Raw genomic sequence first — 21303 nt, forward strand, 5'->3', positions numbered from 1 at the left:
TTCATACAACAAAATATTCAGGCGGCCATGAAAGTTTGTGAAAATGATCAGAAATGCTGACGGGGAAAGAGTTAATAGCATACACTGACCTGAACAGTTAGGGTTCAATGTCAGTTCTTAAAGGGATAGTTCACCCAAAAATGAACTATCAAAATGAACTAAAGGGATAGTTCACTCAAAAATGAACTATATGAACTTTAAAACACTTTAAATGATCTTCTTCTGTGTTCCACACATAACAAAATAATTTAAAGTGTTTTAACTCTTTTCAAGCTTTGGTCCATTATAATGAAAGTTGATGGGTTCAAAACAACATTGTGCCCTGCTGAAATTCATTGAATGGACAAAAAGCACAAGACATTTTTCAAAATGTTTTATCTTGTTCTACAGAAGGGTTGTTAATCTCTGGTACATAGGGAGAAGCTTGTCAATGAGAGTGACAGTTTGTGATATCTTCCAACAAGACACTCCCCTCATGTAATCCTCATAAAATCAGCTTGGCTGATCCTGTGTTTTGACACATCATCTAGGCAGATGGTTTGAAGACCCCAGTCAAAGACCACTCTCGCTATCCTTCCTGTCACCCTCTGGCTCGCTGGCCACTGAGTGCTTCTAGCTCTCACGTTTCACTCTAACTTCTCTTTCAGTGCTGTTGGGGAAATTGCAGGTCTTATCAGTTCAGAGCCTGAAGTTGAAAACATCTCTCAAAATGCCAACTTCTGAGTCAACCAACCTGGAAAGATTTGGAGTGTGTTTAAATTAGTATAAAAGCATGTTCCCCTTGTCTTCTTGCATCGAACACAACCCACCCCCATATAAAAGCCTCTTATGGTACCTCCATAAAGAAGAGGGGGTTGGGGGCAGATGGGAAAGAACTGGATTAAGTGACACACACTCTTAGCGTTACATGGTTGTATGTGCATACATTTGGTGAGGATTTTAAAACGACAATCTAATCTAAGTCTACAATCTAATCTTTATTCTACAGTGGGTTTGGTGTTTATTGAGTTCCAGCCAATAATGTTTTTTGTCTCTTAAAAGGGCAGTTTTTCTATCCCTCCTTTTACTCATCTTATACTCTTTTATGTCCTTTTTGGAGAGGTTAATAATATCTCTTTCTCTCTCTGTGCAGTGTGTGATGGATTGCTGTCTGCTTGTGCAATTGGAAAGAAAGACTTGGGTGGATGTTTGTGCCAGTAAGCACTGGGTGCCCCAAAATGGCCCTTTATACTGGCACAAAGAGAGCCTAAAGAACCAAAGCAAACACTCAAAGAGCCGCTTGTGTTATGGTGTGTCCCTCTTACAAGATTCAAAAACATTTATCGGATTTTTTTCCTTTGCCTTAATATACCACTATTAAAAATCTAGCCGATAATTATTTTCATGTTCTGGTCAATAACAGATGCCGATATTTAAATCCAATACTGTTTTGTAAACTAAAATCAGTAAATTTAGGCATCACAACATTACAATGCACAGTATGAAAAATGGATATTCATTTTGAAATTTGCTGCACTGTTATTAAATTAGTGTTTTTTAAGATTACTTATCTTTCTTAATATAAATGTAAAAATCTGATGAATGAGCTCAAACAATTAAATCGACCAGTTGCGAATCACTAATATTTGCAGAAAACAGTGTTTCTGATATATTGTGCACCCCTAGTTATTGAAAATGTAAGTGTTTGTGAGTAAGCAATAGTGAAGTAGAAATGGTCAAATTGAAATTTGAATATTCAAGTCAGGAATATTATCCTGAAGTCATATGTCAGCCTGAAAAGACTCCCAAGTGTGAATAGTGTGTTCACAATGAAAATTCACACTGAAAAGTGCACTTTAAATACCCGGATGATGCACTTAATTAACTTCCACTCAACTGTCGCAACTTTAATTACGTAGCGGAGGGGGAGGGGCATCGGACTCCGATGTCGAATGACAAAATAACCATATAAAATTCATACACGGAGTGCATAAGTACGTACGTATAATATAAGTGCATAGTGTAGTCCATCATTTGGGACGCAACTTTCATTTTTCCCAAACAATAACTCGGAACAGCGGAACTGCCTTGTGTTCAGATTCAGGTCTCTTAACTAGGCCTGTGTGTGTGTGCTCTAAATTTCATGCTGTGTCATTATAAGTATCAAGCCCCGGAGTAATAAAATTGAATCCCATAAACACATGCACAAAGTGGCCGAAAGCCCAATTATTGGCTTTGAAACCACAGCAGTCTATTCTGAATTAAATGTCTGCTTTTAGCTTCACCTCCTGGAGTTGCTTGCTGAATCTAAGGCAACTGCAGGGGAAGTGTTGTCATCACTGAACTAGACAGAGAATGAGACTCTAGAGGCCTCCAAAGGGCTGAATGACTGACAAAAGCCACATTATCAGACATCTAAGGGGGGTGAAGAGCCTCCATGTCTCTTTACCATTCCGTTTCAGCTGAAATACTCTCATCCAGTCAGTCAGCCAAAGGGCGAGAGAAAGATAATGTCACAGATGAATTTGAGTTGACAGATGTGAAATACTAGTTTTGATATCTGTTTGAGGCTAAATGTGTAGGAGGGACAAAGTGAAATAAAGCAAAATTATGTTTCAGATACTGGAAGAGATGCATACACAGGGACGACACATTTCTTGATTTATTAGAAAAATATTGGAGATAGCAGTCATTTAATTTTGTGAGATTTGATTTGATTTGATTTGATTTGATTTGATTTGATTTGATATGTAAACATCTGAATCTCCTGCACTTTACTGGCATGGGACACTGACTATTTATTTTATTTTATTCTATTTCTATCAAAGAATCCTGAAGAAAACGTATCATGGTTTTGACAAAAATATTTAGCAGCAAAACAGTTTTCAACATTGATAATAATAAATGTCTCTTGAGCACCAAAATCAACATATTAGAATGATTTCTGAAGTGTCACATGACTGAATATTGTGGTAATTCAGCTTTACCATCACAGGACTAAATCACATTTTAAAATATATTCAAATATCCAATTTCTGTATACTTCTGTTCAAGCAAACATGGTTATTAACTAATTCAATTACCAAATATCTGCCAATTTATCAACCTGGGCAGTATATTGATTGATAATTAGATGGAAAGGTAAGAAATCTTGCATTTTGCTGCTTATTTTTTTGCTGAAAGCCATACTCCAAGACAGGAAGAGACCGTCTTTACTGACACTCAACGACAATTTGCTATTTACATGAACAATCAGGATTTTTTTCTGAAGACGGTCTGTGCATTCTGAGACTCAAACCTGATTGTTCATGGCACCAAAATGATGTCTGAGGAGTCTCATTTTCTTCTCTTCCTATAGTGATTCAAAACCCTGAGTCAGGAACAAACATTTCAAGATGAATAAGAACATGTCTTGATTTGTTGTGGTGGTTTGACATCCTAACAGGTCATTCCCCTCCCGGGCAAAAGGGTAAATCAGATTTTAAATCCATAATCCAGATGACAATGTTGTTGTCGTCTCCCTTGTTTACGTAACTCTGGCTTCCGGAGGAACTATTTTTGTTCTTATATTGCTATCGACTGTAACGTAAAAAGACTAAGAATGGTGACGAACAAGCTTGATCTTTAGGATTTGACCTTATGTATGCAGACTGGACATAACACTGAAGAGTGTAATGTGCCAGTTAAAGGTTCTCTAAGCGATGTCACGCGTTTTTTAGGCTGAAACATTTTTTGTCACATACAGCAAACATCTCCTCACTATCCGCTCGCTGCCTGTCCCCTGAACACACTGTAAAAAACGCGGTCTCTGTAGACAGCCCAGGCTCCACAAACGGCAACAAAAACAAACTGGCCCAGCCTGGACCACGAAACATAACAGTGTTCCAGCCAATAACCGACAAGAATGATTTGGGGGTGGGGGTTGGGGGGTTAGTGCGCGTGCACATGAAGGGGGTTGTGGGGAGTCGAGGAGAGAGAAGCATGAAGAGGGAAGTTAGCTAGAGGAGAGATGTCGTAGACAACGATTAACATTAGAATTATATTCTATTGAATTTTGATATGGCCGACACACGACCAAAGAGACGACGTTCCGATGAAAAAATAGCAAAGAAGAGGGAAAAGGAGAAGGAACGCGAATTTACATCGGAAAAGCCTGTTTCAGGAAGCACGGAAGGGAGGGGGAGGGGACGGGATGAGGAGGAGGGAGGGTCGAGCTAGCCTCCGTTTCGTTTGACAATACTTCGAACGTCAACAAGAAGTGACGTCACCCAACATCGCTTAGAGCACCTTTAAAAGTTTATGGAAGTGCTGGGACATGGTGATGTTAGTTAATCATCAGTCTGTAGTAACGTAAGCTGCATGACAGCTAATGCAGAAGTTTTTAGTGGGTGTCTCTTTCTCTTCTGCTTTTCCTCTCATTCTTTCTCTTGAATTTTCAAGGTCTAGAGAGATTTTGGGTACTCTGCAAAAGTTCTCCACGACCTGTCTGATCTAAAATCATTCTGAAAACACTGCGGAATCCAGCTTCACATCAGCCACTGCAAAGCGACCAACCACCGTCAGAATATCTGTCTAAAATAAGTACAGACTATTTAATAGACATAATAGAACAAAGTAGACTTAACAGTGTTGATTGTGATTATCTAGGTAACTTGCTTGGTGCCTCAAACAAAACTTAAGGCTGAGAGTATGACGTAATTGCAAAGGATCATGGTTAAGTTTTCCCTTCTTGCTTGAATATTTATTTATAATTTGTACAAATGTGTTTATGATGGAGTTTGTCTTGTATCTGCTAAACGAATAAATGTAAATATTGAAACAAAGGCCATGTTTTATATGTTATTTAGGCCTTTTGATCAACTTTGTTTACTTGAGCAGCCGTCTCTCACCTGTACCCCAGACAACACTTCTGTCTGACTCCATTTCCTGTCTTTGTCTGACTTTTTGTTCCTCACAGTGGTATTATTTCCTCTATGTCTGTGCCTGTCTCAGTCTTGTTGTTGTTGTTAACTAGATTGAGCTCTAAAATGATCACATGACTTTTGATTGACCTAAAGAATGTCAACAACGTCTCTGAAGCGCTCTTATGAATGTAGCACTGAAGGATAGTTGAAATCATGGAAATCCAGCCTACAAAATTCCCTGAGGCTAAATTGTATATGTAAGTGTCTGATTGGAGGTTTCTGTGATGGGTTTAATGCTGGCTTAGCTCTGCACAGCTAAATCTATATGTTTGCACGTAGGGATGGTTCTATGTGGGTCACCTTGATGGAAGGTGAAAGTGCATAAAATAAAGAAGCAGAGAGGAAGAGAGCTCTTGAAATGTTGAGTGTTGAATTGGTGGACAAGTGTTGAGTTCTTATAATCTCTATGACAGACTTGGTAATATTCACACCTCTGCAGAAGTGATAACACATGAACACATTGTTTTGTACTATTGTGCAGATTGCCGGTCACGCTTTAACCTTGCCCTTTTTCTTATCGTGTTGTTTAAAGCAGGAGAGGCTTGATAAAAGCATAAGCATTTAGAGTGTCTTAATTTTTAATTAACCTGATTCACCCTTTCATTCATATGTTATCTTCATAGTGACCATTTCTGCATGAGCATGTGAGAGAGATTTATTAAAAAACTTTATTTAAATAGTGCATCTAAAAATGAAAATTCTGTCCTCATTTACTCACCCTCATGTCAATCAAAACCTGTTTGACTTTTTGTTCTATGAAACACAATAGATTATATTTTTTGTTTTGTCCATAAAATGAAATTTTACAATTTGACAAACATTTTGATAGTATAGTATCTATAGTATTATTATTATTATTATTATTATTATAAATACTGCAAACCAAGTTGATGTCGTCTTGATGAGGAATGATTTGGCATAGATGTATTATTAAAGCTGCGAAAATGGCTGCCGAGTCAACAGAGTTGCTTAAAGGGGACTTTGGTTGTACTTTCGAGAATTGTAAACACCAGTCTCTCTCAGGCTCATCCACACACAGTAATCACTATATGCATTATTCAGTGAGTGGGGTTGTGAGTGGGTGTGATGTATTGGGCACGAGAGTCGACGTGACCGTGTGCAAATTATCAGCAGAAGACTTGTGGGGTAGAGCTTGACTAGGCACACAGGGCACTCTCTTTGTTCAAAGCCCTGCACGGCAACTGCCCAGCCAATGAAATGTCAAAACTGCTGACTCAGGGCAGGTCAAGCTTTGACTGTTTTTAAACAGGTTTCCCCAAACACTGTCCTCGTCCGCCATTGGTTGAAAAAAAAAAATCCCCGCCCCAAACTCACGCTATTGGTTCAGTCACTGTTGCTATGTCAGACTGGCTAGGGTGCTCAAACAAACAGAGCAATGTTTTGATAGCACTGTTGTGTTTTCACTTTTCAGAGTGCATCAACCTACACAGGGTGTACTTGTAGTTATAGATATTATAATAAAATAGGACAAAAGTATTTATTTATCAAGCCTTTACACTGACAGTGATGTGTAGACCACAAGAAAGTCATTAATTGTCATCCAACAAAGTTTAGCAGAGTTAAATTCGTTAAGAAATTCGTTGGCTACTACCAGTGGGAGTTTGGTCAGTGAAGTTCATGTGATTTTCCACCTGACACTGCAGTCGAGTTGAAACGTCCAAAAGCAACCAACAGCACAGTAACTTGGTGACCTCTAGTGATTTAATCACTGTCAGTGTGAATGGAGCTTCAAACTTACACCCTGACAGACTCGTGAACAGGAACCATGGCGATTTAAATCCCACCGTTTCTCTGTGGAGCGTGTGAACTGCATCTCCATTGATCTCTAGTGCTGTAACCTCTGACCTCTGTTGGAAGACCCTCAGCGTACAAGGCCACCCTGTCATGATTTCTCTTAGTGGTTGCTTTACTCTCTCTCTTTTACTCTACAATAGTCAAGACCGGTGTCCTAATGAGTGAACCTATTTAAAGAGAACGCTACTGCTTCTATATTTAACCTACTAAGATGCTCTCTTTAAGCACCTAGTGCCTGCCTCTTTGTGGCTTTGGGTTAGAAAGCCGTGACTGACTCTTGTCTCTGATTCCTTATTTTTCTCTTCCGCCCTCTCTGTATCGCTTGCTGTCCCTCTTGCTTCAAGAAGGACCTCACTTTCTCAGCGGGGGCCGGTTTTGGCCCCAGATCCACAGGAGACATGTTCTCCTACCTTCGATCTCCACACTACCTGGTGAGTGTCCGAGCACTGAAGGGGGAAATTGAGAATGCTGTGATATACAGGAAGACGTTTAATGTAGGTTGGGTTCTCATTTAAGGGTGTGGCTTCTCATGTATGATAAATGTTACCCATGGATAATTGTTAAATTGTGAAATTGAAATAATAATGTTAATCAAATAATAATTATAAAAATGCAATAAATGTTGGATATATTGTAATTGTTAATATTAACTGTTAATATTATTAATAATAATATACACTACCATTTAAAAGTTTAATGCTTTTATTCAGCAAGGATGCATTATATTGATCAAAAGTGAAAGCAAAGAGATCCATAAAGTTACAAAACATTTCTATTTCAAATAAATGCTGTTCTATTCTTCAAATAATCCTGAAAAAATTCACTGTTTTCACAAAAATATTAAGCCATCAACATTGATAATAAGAAATATTTCTTGAGCAGCAAATCAATCATATCAGAATGATTTCTAAAGGATCATGTGACATTGAAGACTGGAGTAATGATGCTGAAAATTCAGCTTTGCCATCACAGGAATAAATTACGTTTTAAAATATATTAAAACAAAAAGCTATTTTGAATTATTTTAATATTTCACAGTATTACTGTTTTTACTGTATTTTGTCATGTATGTATATGTATGGTATGATTATTATTTTAATTTGCTGCAGTGTTCTGTCATGTCACTGTCATGCTGTCTAGCGACTGGAATACTCTTTTGTGGTGAAATCTCACACATAACTTGACCTATAAGAAATGGACAGTGTGTAGGAGAGAGGGATGATGTCAGTTGTTTTTTTGAACGGAGAGCAGCACTGAGGCTTCCTTAGCAGAGAGGCAAGTACAGGTTGCGTCATTGCGGCCATTGACGTCTTTTTGCTGATTAACCCGTGTCATTCAGGCAAGTGTCTTCAACACTTAAGCTTTGTTCCGTCAGTACGGTGGCTTTGTGGTCATCGTGATAAAGACACATTGTTCTGTGTCTATTTCTGCAGCTAAAGGTCTTGTCCAGGGCAGGCATGGGTGTCCTGCACCACTAACATATAGGACAACGCGTTGAGCGTTGGGAATGTCTTTCTCCTATAGTTTTGCATAATTAGAATTCCTTTCCCACAGTTCCCCAAAGTTTTTGGTTGTTTCCAATGCAGAGCCTCATATTTCCAGACTATTTCAGAAGTCTTTCTGAAATCATTGTTCTTTGCTCTTCCATGCCTCTGTGCTGAGAAAGTGACACTTTTGAAAATCTTTTTGGCTGTGTCTGTCACTCCCGAATCGCCTCGCTCTGTCTATTCATCTTTCTGTTCCTCTTTGTTGAGTCATTGTGAGTTGTTCTGAGGGCAGCTCTGCCTGAATAGCTATTGTGCTCTCTGTACCAAGAGCCGTCATCTCCTTTAGTCCATGTGGCAGACGTTCGACGAGAGTCTAAGACGTTTCGTTAACCCTGCTGTGCTTGTGTGTACAGGGGTGACGGACCAACACCGGGAACAACACTTGAGTAAATCAGCCATAGTGATCTAGCACAGCAAGTGCACCGCAATGACTCTGCACCTTTGTTAACAAGCCATGTGCTTAATTTAAGTCTAGGACACACAGTTGGGATTTCTTTTATTGGATGCATCATTACAGTGATTGCGTCATTGCATCTAATGTGCATGTTGTCGGGTCGTTTGGCCGATTCTGATTTGATTCAGCTTGATAAGATTATCTGTTTCAGTATCAGTTCAGATTAATCCACTCTGTCTGAATTATCAGTCTGTGATTAAGTGAGTAAGAGAGAAAGAGTAAAGTATCATTCTAGAAGGCATTTCCTTTATGCTAAGATACGATCAAAAGACATTTATGTGGGGTTGTTTAATATATTTCCTGTTATGCATGATGAACTGAAATATTGTCCATTGTTCTCTCTAAATAAGCAAAACTTTATTTATAAAGCACCTTTTAAAGTGCCCCACTGAAGATTAAAACTAAAGTAGTAATTTGCAACAGATTGTTGAATTACTGAAAATAAATGCATATCCGTAGTGGTAACACGTACTTCAAAAATAAAAACTTTATCAGAACATTTATCATATTATATTTGTAAAATGGTATCTTTGACAGTAAGGCTCTCTTTGTGAGACAGAATTAAAAAATTAAATGCATATCTATTTGCTTGTTTTTCACAATTTGAGACAACAGTGAATTTAAAGACTGATATATCCGGCCATGTTTTATGTACAAGCAAGTGTGAAGGCCTGTTTACAACAAGACTAATGTTAAAGTCTGTTTAGGCCCACATGAACATTCGCATGCCATTAATGCAACTTTTATGTGTGTTTTTTTTTTTACAGAGAGGTATTCATCGCATTGCGAAGAAAACCAATAAGATTCAAACTTTTGGTCACATGCCTAGAGCTGTTACATAAAACTACGAATTAGTGGCACTTACGAATTAATATTCTTGTATTTGGTGGTGTTTGATAATCCATAGTCAATACAAAAATCTGAAAGGCTGTTTGAAACATGTTTTCTTTGCTTTCTTCTCTATAACAAGCAAGTTGGAAAGAAAGTTGGGCAGCGCTTTGTGTACTATAGTAGCCAGGGTAACTGCTGTATTCCTGCTTTTCAAAAAGTGCTGCCTCTTGTCAGAGATTGAATTTGCATGTTCATTCAGCCCACCTGCTGTTTTTTACACATTGGTCTCAAGTGTTTCATTATCATATTGCTACGGTAGTTTGGTGCAACACCGTGAAGACATTTAAAAATGGAGGATCCTGCGATCAGTTCTGGCAGAATGAGCCAAAGGATTTAAGTGATTCCTCAGTCTAGTATGAGTCAGCACAGCAGTCTTGTTGCTGCATTCTGAACTCTTTGTAAGTGTTTGATAAAGGTCTTTGGTAAGTCAGCCAAAATACAATTGCAGTCTTGATAATAAATAAATGGGTTTTGGTGAGTTTCTCACTGCCCGTAAGGAAGTGAGAGAAAAAACACAGAAGAGAATCTCAGGTCACCAGCAAGTCTGGTTAAAAAAAACTATACGATTATGATTATAAACCGTTACTTTAGTACCTTTTAAAATGCGTTTTAGATCAGTTAGATTGGATGTTGTGTTTTGATAAAGATCTTTGGTTTGGATGAGAAAGCACTGACTTCAAATCAAGTCCATTAGTGTAATCTAGGAGTAAAGCCACACTGGGTAAACAGTGTTTTGGTATATCAGAGTATAGATCTCTATACTTGTGTTCTAGTGTAGTTGTTGTTGGGATGTTATAATTGTGTTTGTCCTGATTTTCTTAGATAATTAGTTGTTTAAACTAATTAAATTGTTATAACAAAAATAATTTAAAGGCTCTTAGCTCTGGTTCACTAAATCTGTATTTTGGAGAAGAATAAAATCTATCTTGCTGCTGTGAACCTACCTGTCCGTGTGTGTGTATGGCAAATGTGTTTTTTAGTTTGTACAGACCATAGTTAACCCCATAGTGTGTGTCAGGGAATCATCTGTCTATGATGCTCGGGACAGTGGACGGAACTGTCACTTGCCACATCTGACATTTGCAATAAAATTGCAAATTTTATATTTAAGCTTAAGAGAATTCAATTCAGTAATCGTGCACTGTTTGAGAAGTTTGTATGAGCAACACGCATCCAATGCACGCACCCAGAAAGCCGCATCTCAGTCAGCAGCTGTCATGTCTTCTTGCTCTTGAACGGACATAATCGTGCAAAATTAAGGCAAAGTGCCCATATTGCGAGTTTCCAAAATCACATACTTTGAGTAGGTATTTTTTTGAATAAGTAATTATTTCACAACCCCACAAAAAAATCGGCTAGTATGTTTTATATAATATCAATGTGTGTAGTATGAATGTAACCTGGATGTAATACATTCGCCATGTTGTCGTTCCCATGTGACCTACCAGCATCAGTTGCGTCACTTCACTGCCATTCACAAGTCCTCTCCTGTGGCCTCATGGGATACTAAAGTGTTCAACGAATGCACACTTCAGAATTTCGCCGGATAGGTCTGGGTCCGGTACTTTTGTTTATTTTTTATTACTTTATTTCATTTCTGTACCTGAAATCTACTGTTAGACCAACCTGAAAAGCATTGTTTATTTCATTTGTATGTTTGTTCTATTGTATTTATATACTTTTGCTTGTAATTTGATTATTTGTTTTTATTTTATTACTTACTGTTAACAATATTGGAAATTTAATATTATATTGATATAGTTAGGCTAGTAGTTTTTGGTGTCATAACCTTTTTATTAAGGTTACATGGGTCAAAAACAATTACCAGACCTATTTTATTTTATTTATTACTTTATGTGTGTTGGGGGCCAATAACAATTTTGGCAGTGCAAGTAAAAATTTTAACCCAACCTGGCCAGTAGAAAAAATCTTCCGCGTTGAGCCCTGGACACTGGAGTTATTGACTAGCATGGTTGTAATGCTCCATACACCATATATTGTGACAAATTCCCATTTCTTTGCTACTTTTTGGAACAAATAGCTTGTTAATAGAAAATCTATACCATTTGAAAACAATAGTCTTTTTAGTTACCTTCCAATGCTGGAGGTCAATGCATACCCCAATAGATGAATCAAAAGAAGAAAGAGTTTATCCCCGAAGGTCAACCCAAGATTTTAGGATTAGCCTTGTAGTTTCCCCCCAACAGTCTGCTTTGCTGTAGATACTGGAACTTGTAGGAAATGCATTATGTCGACAAAAATACAAAAAGTGGAAAAGTTATACTTGTGTTGCAGAGCGTGTCAGTTCAATTAAGTTTTTCAGTAGTGCAGTTTTTTAAGCCATTGCATTCGTCAGCACATAGAGGCAACACAAAGAGAGAAAGACAGAGAGAGGGATAAGGGGGATGGGAGAGAGAGAGAGAGATAAAGGACGAATCATCAATCCAGCCTTTCTGTCCAGGAGCATCCTCACCACAACTCACTTCAAGGTTTTAAGCTAATTTAGGTGACAACCATCCCCATATTTTGAACTCCCCTTGTTCAACTCCCCCTAATCTTATATCTATAATAATGATTAGTGTGAAATTTCCAGTTTTGTGTAGCATCAAGCAACACAGAAGTGTAGTTTTATGTTCGATAATGGACAATAAAGTATGTCTTTCCAAAAACTTTAATGTATGGAAAACTATGGAAAACATGAATTGGTAAAAATGAAGACCAGCATGCGAGTTGTGTGTGTCTGTACAGACTGTAGGTTGAAGATATGGGACATTTACTCACAAGCAGTGGTTTGAGCACAGAGAACAGAGTGTTGCTCACTAGGAGTTCTCTCTAACATTTCTGAATAATTAATAGGGGTTTTTGGGGAGATGAAGGGAACCAATGAGAACACAGGAATTTGCATGGTTGCGGGATGCACCGTCTGCCGCTGTGGATTTGGGACTACCATCAAAGCACACCGCCTGCAGGTTTCACCATACACACACGCACACACTTCTACGCAATCACAGAAAAACATATATTAACTGCCACATTCACTGTTTACGACGGATGCAAATCTACACATATGGTTCACCCAAAAATAAGAAAAATTCATGTCATCATGTACTCTCCCTAAAGTTTTAAATAATATTTCAGTGGTTTTTGTACATTCAGTAAAAATCTGTGCTCTAGATTGATTGTTTGATTTGATTTGATTTGATTGTAAGAAAGAAAGAAAGAAAGGAAGGAAGAAAGGAAGAAAGGTCCAAAACAACATTGTATCCTACTGACTTTTTATTTTATGGACCAAAAAAAAAACATCTGTCTAGCTCTATAATATATCTACACGTATACATACATGTGGATGGATGGATGGATTGATGGATATATGTGCTTCTTATAGGCTGTGCATAACTAAAGCAAAGCAAAAATTGTAATAATTTTTGTCAGGTTTTCCTCTTTAATTTCCTCTGGCATTTGTACCCTTTCGACATCTGTTGCAGTGCTTCAGAGAAAAAACTGAGATTGCTCTGACTGAGATTTCATATTCTCATTGAGTCTTACAGAAGCCGTCAGCATTAGAGATGAGCACAGGTGGTCTGTTGGGGTGTGCATGTGCGTTATCACGCAGCATTGTGCTGAAGACCTAAAGGTTAATTGGTTGTCTCTCTGTCAGAGTTTGAGCATCTCTGAACTCACTGAGGTGTGAAACAGAGCTAAAATTCCCTATAAAGTTTGCTGTCGACCAAATCAGCCTTCCTGGAGCCTCACTTATTGATTGGAGTGCGTGTGGTTGTGTCCTTCGTGACACTCTTGCAGTTGATACTGTGGTCTCATACAGTTTATATAGACCTCATGTTCAGTTGAGCACACACACATCCATGTGGCTCCAGGGTCTCTGGGGGAGGTGACTGGATGGCTGTGCATATGTCACAGATGTGCTAATGTGTGGCTGAGTGGATGCATCCTGACTGCAGGCAGTCAGATGGAAATGTAGGTTATACTGGTCATTCATACTTAGTCCAGGAGAAAGAGAGTGAGATGGGTCTTTCTTTGTGTAAGGGGGAGTTCTTGATGGAGGAAAAAAGACTGTGCCCTCTAAAAACAAAGGGAGCGATAAGATAAATGGAAGATTGGTATTATTATTATTACTAATAGTTATTCCTTTCAGTGTCATGAAGGCTGCAAGTATGAAGATGAAGCATTAATTTAACTGAGCTGAAACAACCCGATATCATGAGAACATTTTTTGGTGATTTTTGAATATTATGGCAGTTTGTAACGGTTTTACATTTTGGCAAATTTGTATAAATTTGTATGATTTGAGGTTTTTAATTTTTAATTTTTATTTTAGAAAAAAGCAAGCATGAAGGTCTACCCCTAACCCCACACCTAAATAACCACCAGCAAGGTACAAATGTATGAAAAGGTACAAATTTGCCACCAATTCGCCAAAATGTAAAATAGTTGACATTAGTGTTTCACCAGTGACCAAAACTGCAAATCTGTATGAGTGAGTTATATTTTGTAATTAGCAGTTGTTATGAACGTCGGCATTAGTCCACTGAGGTAATCAGCCAATCACAGTCACTGCCTTCTCTCGTGTGGCTTTTAGACTGTATTTTGTGTAGAAAACGCCCCTGTCCTACACACAAGTCACAAGTGGTCAAATGGTCTTCTCACTTCTCTTTCTTATCTTACACATTCATTCTGTTATGTAACCATCTTAGAGTATGTCCCAGCTTAACACACAAAGGTCCTTAAAGAAATGCGTGCATGGAATGAATAACCTTAATGGAACCTCTCTGAAATGATTAGTCAGTAATGGGATTTTGCAGTCAAATGTTGTTCTATAATGATCTCTGAACTTTATAAATCGACAATGTCTCAGAGGATAATGCACAGTCACCATTAATCAAAGGACTTTACAAGACCAAGACCCTATAGAAATGCATATTGGGGACCTTTTGTCCTGTTTCTTTTTTCATTCTCAAACACACTACACACACACTGGTGAGGTGCTTAGGAAGGAAAGGAATGCAGGTTACCATGTTTGCACATAATCCTTCTTTGGCAAACATTTTAATGGTCTAATGTGGACCCCTAGTGGCCAATCACAAGAAGAGAACAGCAGTGGATCTGATAAAGTGTAAAAACATTATGACCAGTCATCATAGGTGAAGCGAATATCATTGGTCAAATCCTAACATTGCTACATATTATGGTCTAGGTAGATTAGATGGTAAGTAAACCATCAGTTGGATGCAGGAGAAATGAGCAGGAATAAAGATCTGAGCAACTCTGACGATGAATAAATTATAGTGAGGCGACTGGGTCGGAGTATCTCTAAAACGGCAAGACTTGTGGGTTGCATAAGCATGATTAGAGTGGTTGGCACTTGGAGGATGATGGACAGATCCATGAATGGATGATGATTAATCGAAAGTTGAAAGAATATTTTCTTGCTTCAAGCTTGCAGAATTTAGATTACAGTGACTGGTGCCGTTGCATCTATTGTACCTTTGTGCTGTCTGAACGAGAAGGCGTATGTGTGGAGTAGAAGCCGTCAGATTCCTGTGTGTGTGTGACTGGTAACCACAAAGGACTTCATTAGCATCCATATCTTAACATCTCATCTGAAAACATCTCTGGAACATCAGACTTATCATAACATGAAACCAATTTGCATTCATGTGTACTAGTACTTTAGTTTGAACTCATATTAGGTACAGACACACTTCAGTACCTGCAACCTGACTGCATTTATTAAAGAGTCCATACTTAAATATCCTTTTGCCTATAGGGGTTTTAATTCATACACACTCACAGCTGTGACCACGTATATGCGCGTGCTGTGCATTTCCTCTTGGGTGTGCTCTACAGATTTCCATGTGGAGGCATGTGGTTGAATATGGATTTGAATACGTTCATCTTTGTTTCTGTTTGTGCACATACCATTGTATGTACACTGAGTGACATGAACTTTGCTGTTTGAGCTATTTTTGGGTCAACTTTCTTATGAAATGATCCAGTAGAGGCTGGTCTCTATTTACAGATACACTGTGCACATGTTTGATACCGAGCAAGAGACAGAAACAGATATGCAAACAAGGGTTGAGGTTTTGAATGCAGATATTTAGGTGGAGAGTTTCAGTATCTCCATTAGACTGAAAAGAAAAAGACCTTCAGCTCAAGAGACAAGCAGGAGTCAGAAGGTGAGATTTACCAATGTATTTTTTAATGTTTGATTTAATTTCAAGTGGTTATTATATTCAGACAGAGTATATATATATATATATATATATATATATATATATATATATATATATATATATATATATATATATATATATATATATATATATATATATATATATATATATATATATATATATATATATAGAGTATCCAAAAACTGTACTCAAGTAAAAGTACAAGTACTTATAGAAATATTTACTCAAAGTAATAGTAATAATCTTAATAGTTACTTGAGTAAGAGTAAAAAGTATCCAATGAAAAAACTACTCAAGTAGCTAGTTACTAGTTACTTCGGATCATATATAGGCCTATGTGTATGTGTATGTATGTATGTATATATATATATATATATATATATATATATATATAGGCTATCTTTGCAACAAAAACAGAAGAGACGAGCATTATTTCTGCCATCTGTTGCCCAAAAATCATTGCCTGTCCTTTGGTTTGTATAATAGTAACTTATATATAAAGTAAAGTATGAATCTAAAGTGAATCTGCAGAGTTTTACATTCAAAGACAGGGAACCATTAACACAGAGAAGAAAGAGTTAAAACTCTTCACATGTGCTCGCGCTCATGACCGCTACTGAACATCTGAACACAAACAACGATCAAATGCACATTGATAGATCTTCTTCTGTCTGTTCTCCAAAATGTAATCAAATGTATATTTCTGCAAGCATGTTTAAACTGGTTAACTGTGTCTAAGGCAAACAAAGGCATTCGTTTTCAAGACGATTTCGCACGCCACTGCGCAATACACACAAATCAGTTACACTGTGATGAAGGTGAATTTCGTGTAAGATTCATAACATATACGGTGTTTTGCATGTAAGAGCCTCCACGATGAAAGCACTATTGGCCGATATTGACTCTCGCCTGACTTCTTGCTTTATCCAAAAACTTTTTGGTCATAGCCTTTTCGAATACTGTCTTCCTTTTTTTGCCTTGTTTGCCTTCGCAATATGCTGTATATGCAGGTACTGGGAATTTTGACTGCTCTTTCTCTGCCATAATTGTGATTCTTCCTAGCTTCCGTGCCTCTCCGCCTCCTCAAGTCAAACGGGTGCGCGCATGTGGGCAGCTCCTGTAGCAGCAGGGGTGGTAGCCATGGTAGCGAGGGAGAATGACAGTCGCCCAGCCAATCATTTCATTTGTTCCGAATGGAAATAAGTAGCTGTGTTTATTGCAGCCCTGAGAGGACTAGAGACACTCGATTTTTTTACTCTACTTTTCAGAGTACTTACATTTTAATTATGTATTGGTATATAAAGACAGTTTAAACAAATCTGGGGAAAAGTTTTTTAGAAAAAACCTACCTACCTTGTCTTTAAGGGTATATGTCCAAAAAACTGGTAATGTCATACTTTGTAGTAGTGCTATCATGGCATATTAATCAGTTTGGTTGTCAAATGTATTAGGCTACCTGAATGAAACGAAATCGAATGTATCGTCCTGTGGAATCATTCATTCACAGACAGCATACGAACTAATAAGGACTAATAAAGATCTTCGTCGCTGGCAAACAATATGATGCATTTGCAGATTTGCTTTCGCTTGACTGGACTGTAGGTCCACGGCCACTTCATCCAACGCTCTTGATGTTCTTAAATCTTCCAGTTAACGTTACAAGTCCGAGTGTGAAACCGCTTCAGATTCAGTGCGTGAAGGAAACTGAACAAATCATTCAAACTGATTTGCGAATCAATTTAGACAGATCTGCCAACTTGTTTGATGAAGTCTTTGAACAGAATCGACTCAAAAGAGTGATTCATTTGTGAATTGAGCATCGCTCATGCCCCAGAAAAAAAGATACAGCGCGCTTGGAACAAACTACGCATTTAACATGTAGGCCTATTGCATTAAAATAAAGTAACGAGAGGAACGTCGCCCAACGTAACGAAGTAAATGTAGGCTACAGCTTGAGTTAAAGTAAAAGTTCCCACATTTAAATCTACTCTTAAAAGTTAAATTTTTCCAAAAAAATACTCAAGTAAATGTAACGAAGTATATGTAGCCTACTTCGTTACTACCCACCTTATATTATATTATATTATATTATATTATATTATATTATATTATATTATATTATATTATACAGTTGGTAAAATCATACATCAATTTAGATTTTTAGATTATAATATTGTATTGCAGTTTATTTCTTTCTTCACCCTGCATAAAAGTAGATTCAAATATAATCTTATTTACTGCAGCTGCCGCCTTTAAAAATCGGCGAAGTTTATTTTCTTGGCTTTTTTGTTATTATTCTAACATTAAAAGTTTGAACTATTCTTTTTTTATGTCATTTTTAATTAAAGAGTTCTGTAAGTCAGCTGGTCACGAACACGAATAAACCACAGCCACAGTGATCCACTTATCAAATAAATAAATATATGGACATAAAATATCAACTGAAAGAGAACTAGCACAGTGTAGTTTAGTGGCCTTTATACACATAAATGAATATTTGACTGCCAGTCAAAAGCATTTGGATGAATGTAATGTTGGGATTATCTTTTGGGATGTTTTGCCCAACGCCACGCAGTCACACAGGACACTGGAAAATGTTAGAGCAGCTTTGAGTCTATTATCACGATAAACCTTATTATTTCAGTATGACAGGAAGTCCCATATGTTTTCATGCATGGCAGGATGGATTAGCCAACAGGTCTATTTCCCTCTCTTCAAAATTCCCTGACTATTTGAGGTTTTTGCCAACTGGCCTTTCCATAAAAACAGGAATCGTGTCAGATTTTTTCAAAGGTTAGCAGTCGGTCATTGCTTTGTTGGATTGGTCCTCCTCAGACATATGCCATGTCACCCAATTGTAGCATATGCATTCACAGATACTGTATACACCCTCTATCTTAGTTGCAGTATTAGGGTTTCAAGTCAAGTAGTCACTGGTGACTTTGCTGTTCTTACTCTCAGGTGAGAGACTGGCTTCTATTTCTGTTCTTCCTGTAAATGTGAGTTTTCAGTTGCTAAATTTTCCTGTGGTTTGTATTGTGTGGTGTGTTTATTATGTTAAAGTTCACAATGGGTTGCACCAAAATAACAGCGCCATCAGCAGCGAGGAGTCGAGGACGTCGTCTCTTTTATGGTAATGAGGAAGAGACACTTTCTAAAATAACTCTTTCAAACAACCGAAAGAGTGGCTGACTTCTTAATTGACTGACTTCTATACTTTTCTGTGTACCAAGTCCAACTGAACTATTGGACTGTTTTACTGTCATTATATTTACAATTGATTCATTTCTGAAACTTTTTTTCCAAAGCAACTTATTTATTAATCAAATATATTAATTATGTGTTTGCCAGGACTGATTGATCAATTTAAGTCATTAAAAAAATGAAGTACAGATGATCATTTTGTGGATCTTTTGAAACTGCTTTTTTAACTGGCTCCTCCTGTTGTTCTCGGTCTCTTTCTTGGTAAATCATATGCAAATATTTCCATGCTTAATGTCTAACTTTACTGAATTCTCCCCATGCTTTAAATGAACAGCGTGGAAATCCAGCCAGTTGTCACTCAGCCATGAAAGCATCAATAAAATAATGGGCAGATGTTTCTCTGGCAGAATCAATAACAGTTTTACTTGCTGCTTTTGTTTCTCTTGGCCTTCTTGCTTTGTCAGATGTGTGCACTGTGCATTTGAGACATTTACATTCAAGCTGCTAAACAAAATGTTGACGTTCATGCAGAACTGGAGAGACATTTTTTATTTTTATTTTGAAAAAGGACAATTTTCCTCTGACTTGCTGCTCTTTCTCTGTTTTGTCCACAGGGTATATCTCCCACCGGACAGGGTCGACCCGAGTCCCCCGTGTACACAAACCTCCAGGAGTTGAAGATCTCTCAGTCATCTCTCCCACCTGTTCCCGCGTCCTCCCCTCTGCACATCCTGGGCGACTGGGAAACGCACAAAGATTCGAGTGGAAGAAGCTTCTACTACAACCGCACGACTCAAGAGAGGACCTGGAAACCACCCCGCTCACGAGACAACGGGGTCAGTCGCGGGGACACGTCCAACACTGGAGACATGGAGGTAACAAACAACTGGAAAAATGTACACTGAAAAATCCATGTCAGTCAACTGTGTTAAATATTTCTTGATTTCATATGTCTTTATGCTAATGTGAGTGTGACTGTGTGCCCACATGCTTGTGCATGTGAAAGTTTGAACTAGGCCAAAGTTGAAGTAGGTCTTCAGTCTATATTTAAGCCTTTGAAAAATGCTGTTCATATATTTAAGCTTCAACAGGCAGTTGACCCAGCTTCAGAGAGAACAGAGTGGAGCAACTCATTCTCAGCTGATATTACTATTATTATGGATTATTATTTAAAATGACAAAAATAATGTTAGTTAAGTTGTTCTGGATACTGTAAGAGCTAACATGCCTGTGTTTACGAGAGTAAATTGTTTGACCCGTTTCCTGAGCTCATTTAAGACAGCCTTATCTGAGGTGTCGATCTAAGTTTCACTCTTTCCATTGTCCATAGCTGCCATCTAGTGGTGAAAACTTAAATTTGGGTGTATTAAAAGTGGGGCATGGTATATTTTGTTTATCAGTTAAAATATTATCGGTTACAGATGCACTATATCGGTTTTAAAATGTATTATTATTTTCTAAATAATAATTATTATAACTATTATTGTATTATTAACTATTAACTGTTATTATTGTGTTTGTATTTATTACATATAAAAAAAGTTTAATTTTTTTTTTAAATAGTAATGTATTATTTATTACTGTTAATATTATTAATAATAATAATAATAATAATAATAATGTTATGTATTCCGATTTAAACATTATACTATTTTATAATAATAATAATTTTTGAAAAAGTAACATTTACATTTATGTTTTTATTCAAAGTGACTTGCATTGCATTCGAAGAATACATTTTATTTGTTTATTTCATGAAAAAAAACAAAACACATTGCCAGTGTTGTTAGCACCATGCTATAGTGTCGAAGTTACTTAAATAAATGCTTTTATCTTTTTTTATGATTCACTTTGTCTTTCTGCCATTTTTGTTTTCTCATTCTCTTGTCCCACTGTCTTCTCTAGCATTTGTCCTCTGAGGAGAACTGTCCCAGTACACACTCCAGTCAGTCAGACAGTCAGTACGGATCCCCCCCTAGAGGCTGGTCTGAGGAACTCGATGAACATGGCCACACACTCTATGTGTCTGAATACACCAATGAAAAGGTGCTGGAAAGAGCTGCTTACACACCAAAATCTCTTTTTTGTTATGAATGATACATAGTGTAACAGATATTTTCTTTGTTTGGTAGTGGATTAAGCATGTGGATGAACAAGGACGGCCGTATTACTATAGTGCCGATGGATCCCGTTCAGAGTGGGAGTTACCAAAAGTAAGTTAAACCTTTTCACAG

The 21303-nt window shown here is 37.5% G+C and overlaps 1 protein-coding gene across 11 annotated transcripts in view; it reads left to right on the top strand.

Moving 5' to 3' along the window:
• The window catches only part of arhgap12b (Rho GTPase activating protein 12b), a 52975-nt gene that overhangs the window by 18878 nt on the left and 12794 nt on the right, over positions 1-21303 (top strand). For 5 of the 11 annotated variants that reach the window (XM_079851368.1, XM_079851361.1, XM_079851366.1 and 2 more), the window contains exons 3-6: positions 7103-7189; positions 19684-19944; positions 20975-21115; positions 21202-21282. In XM_079851368.1, coding sequence (XP_079707494.1) covers positions 7103-7189; positions 19684-19944; positions 20975-21115; positions 21202-21282 — 570 coding nt within the window. The remainder of the gene's footprint in view (positions 1-7102; positions 7190-19683; positions 19945-20974; positions 21116-21201; positions 21283-21303) is intronic. The other 6 variants (XM_079851363.1, XM_079851362.1, XM_079851369.1 and 3 more) reach the window with 2 other exon arrangements.

Source organism: Squalius cephalus (assembly GCF_949319135.1).
Source record: "Squalius cephalus genome assembly, chromosome: 19".
Taxonomy (NCBI): Eukaryota; Metazoa; Chordata; class Actinopteri; order Cypriniformes; family Leuciscidae; genus Squalius; species Squalius cephalus.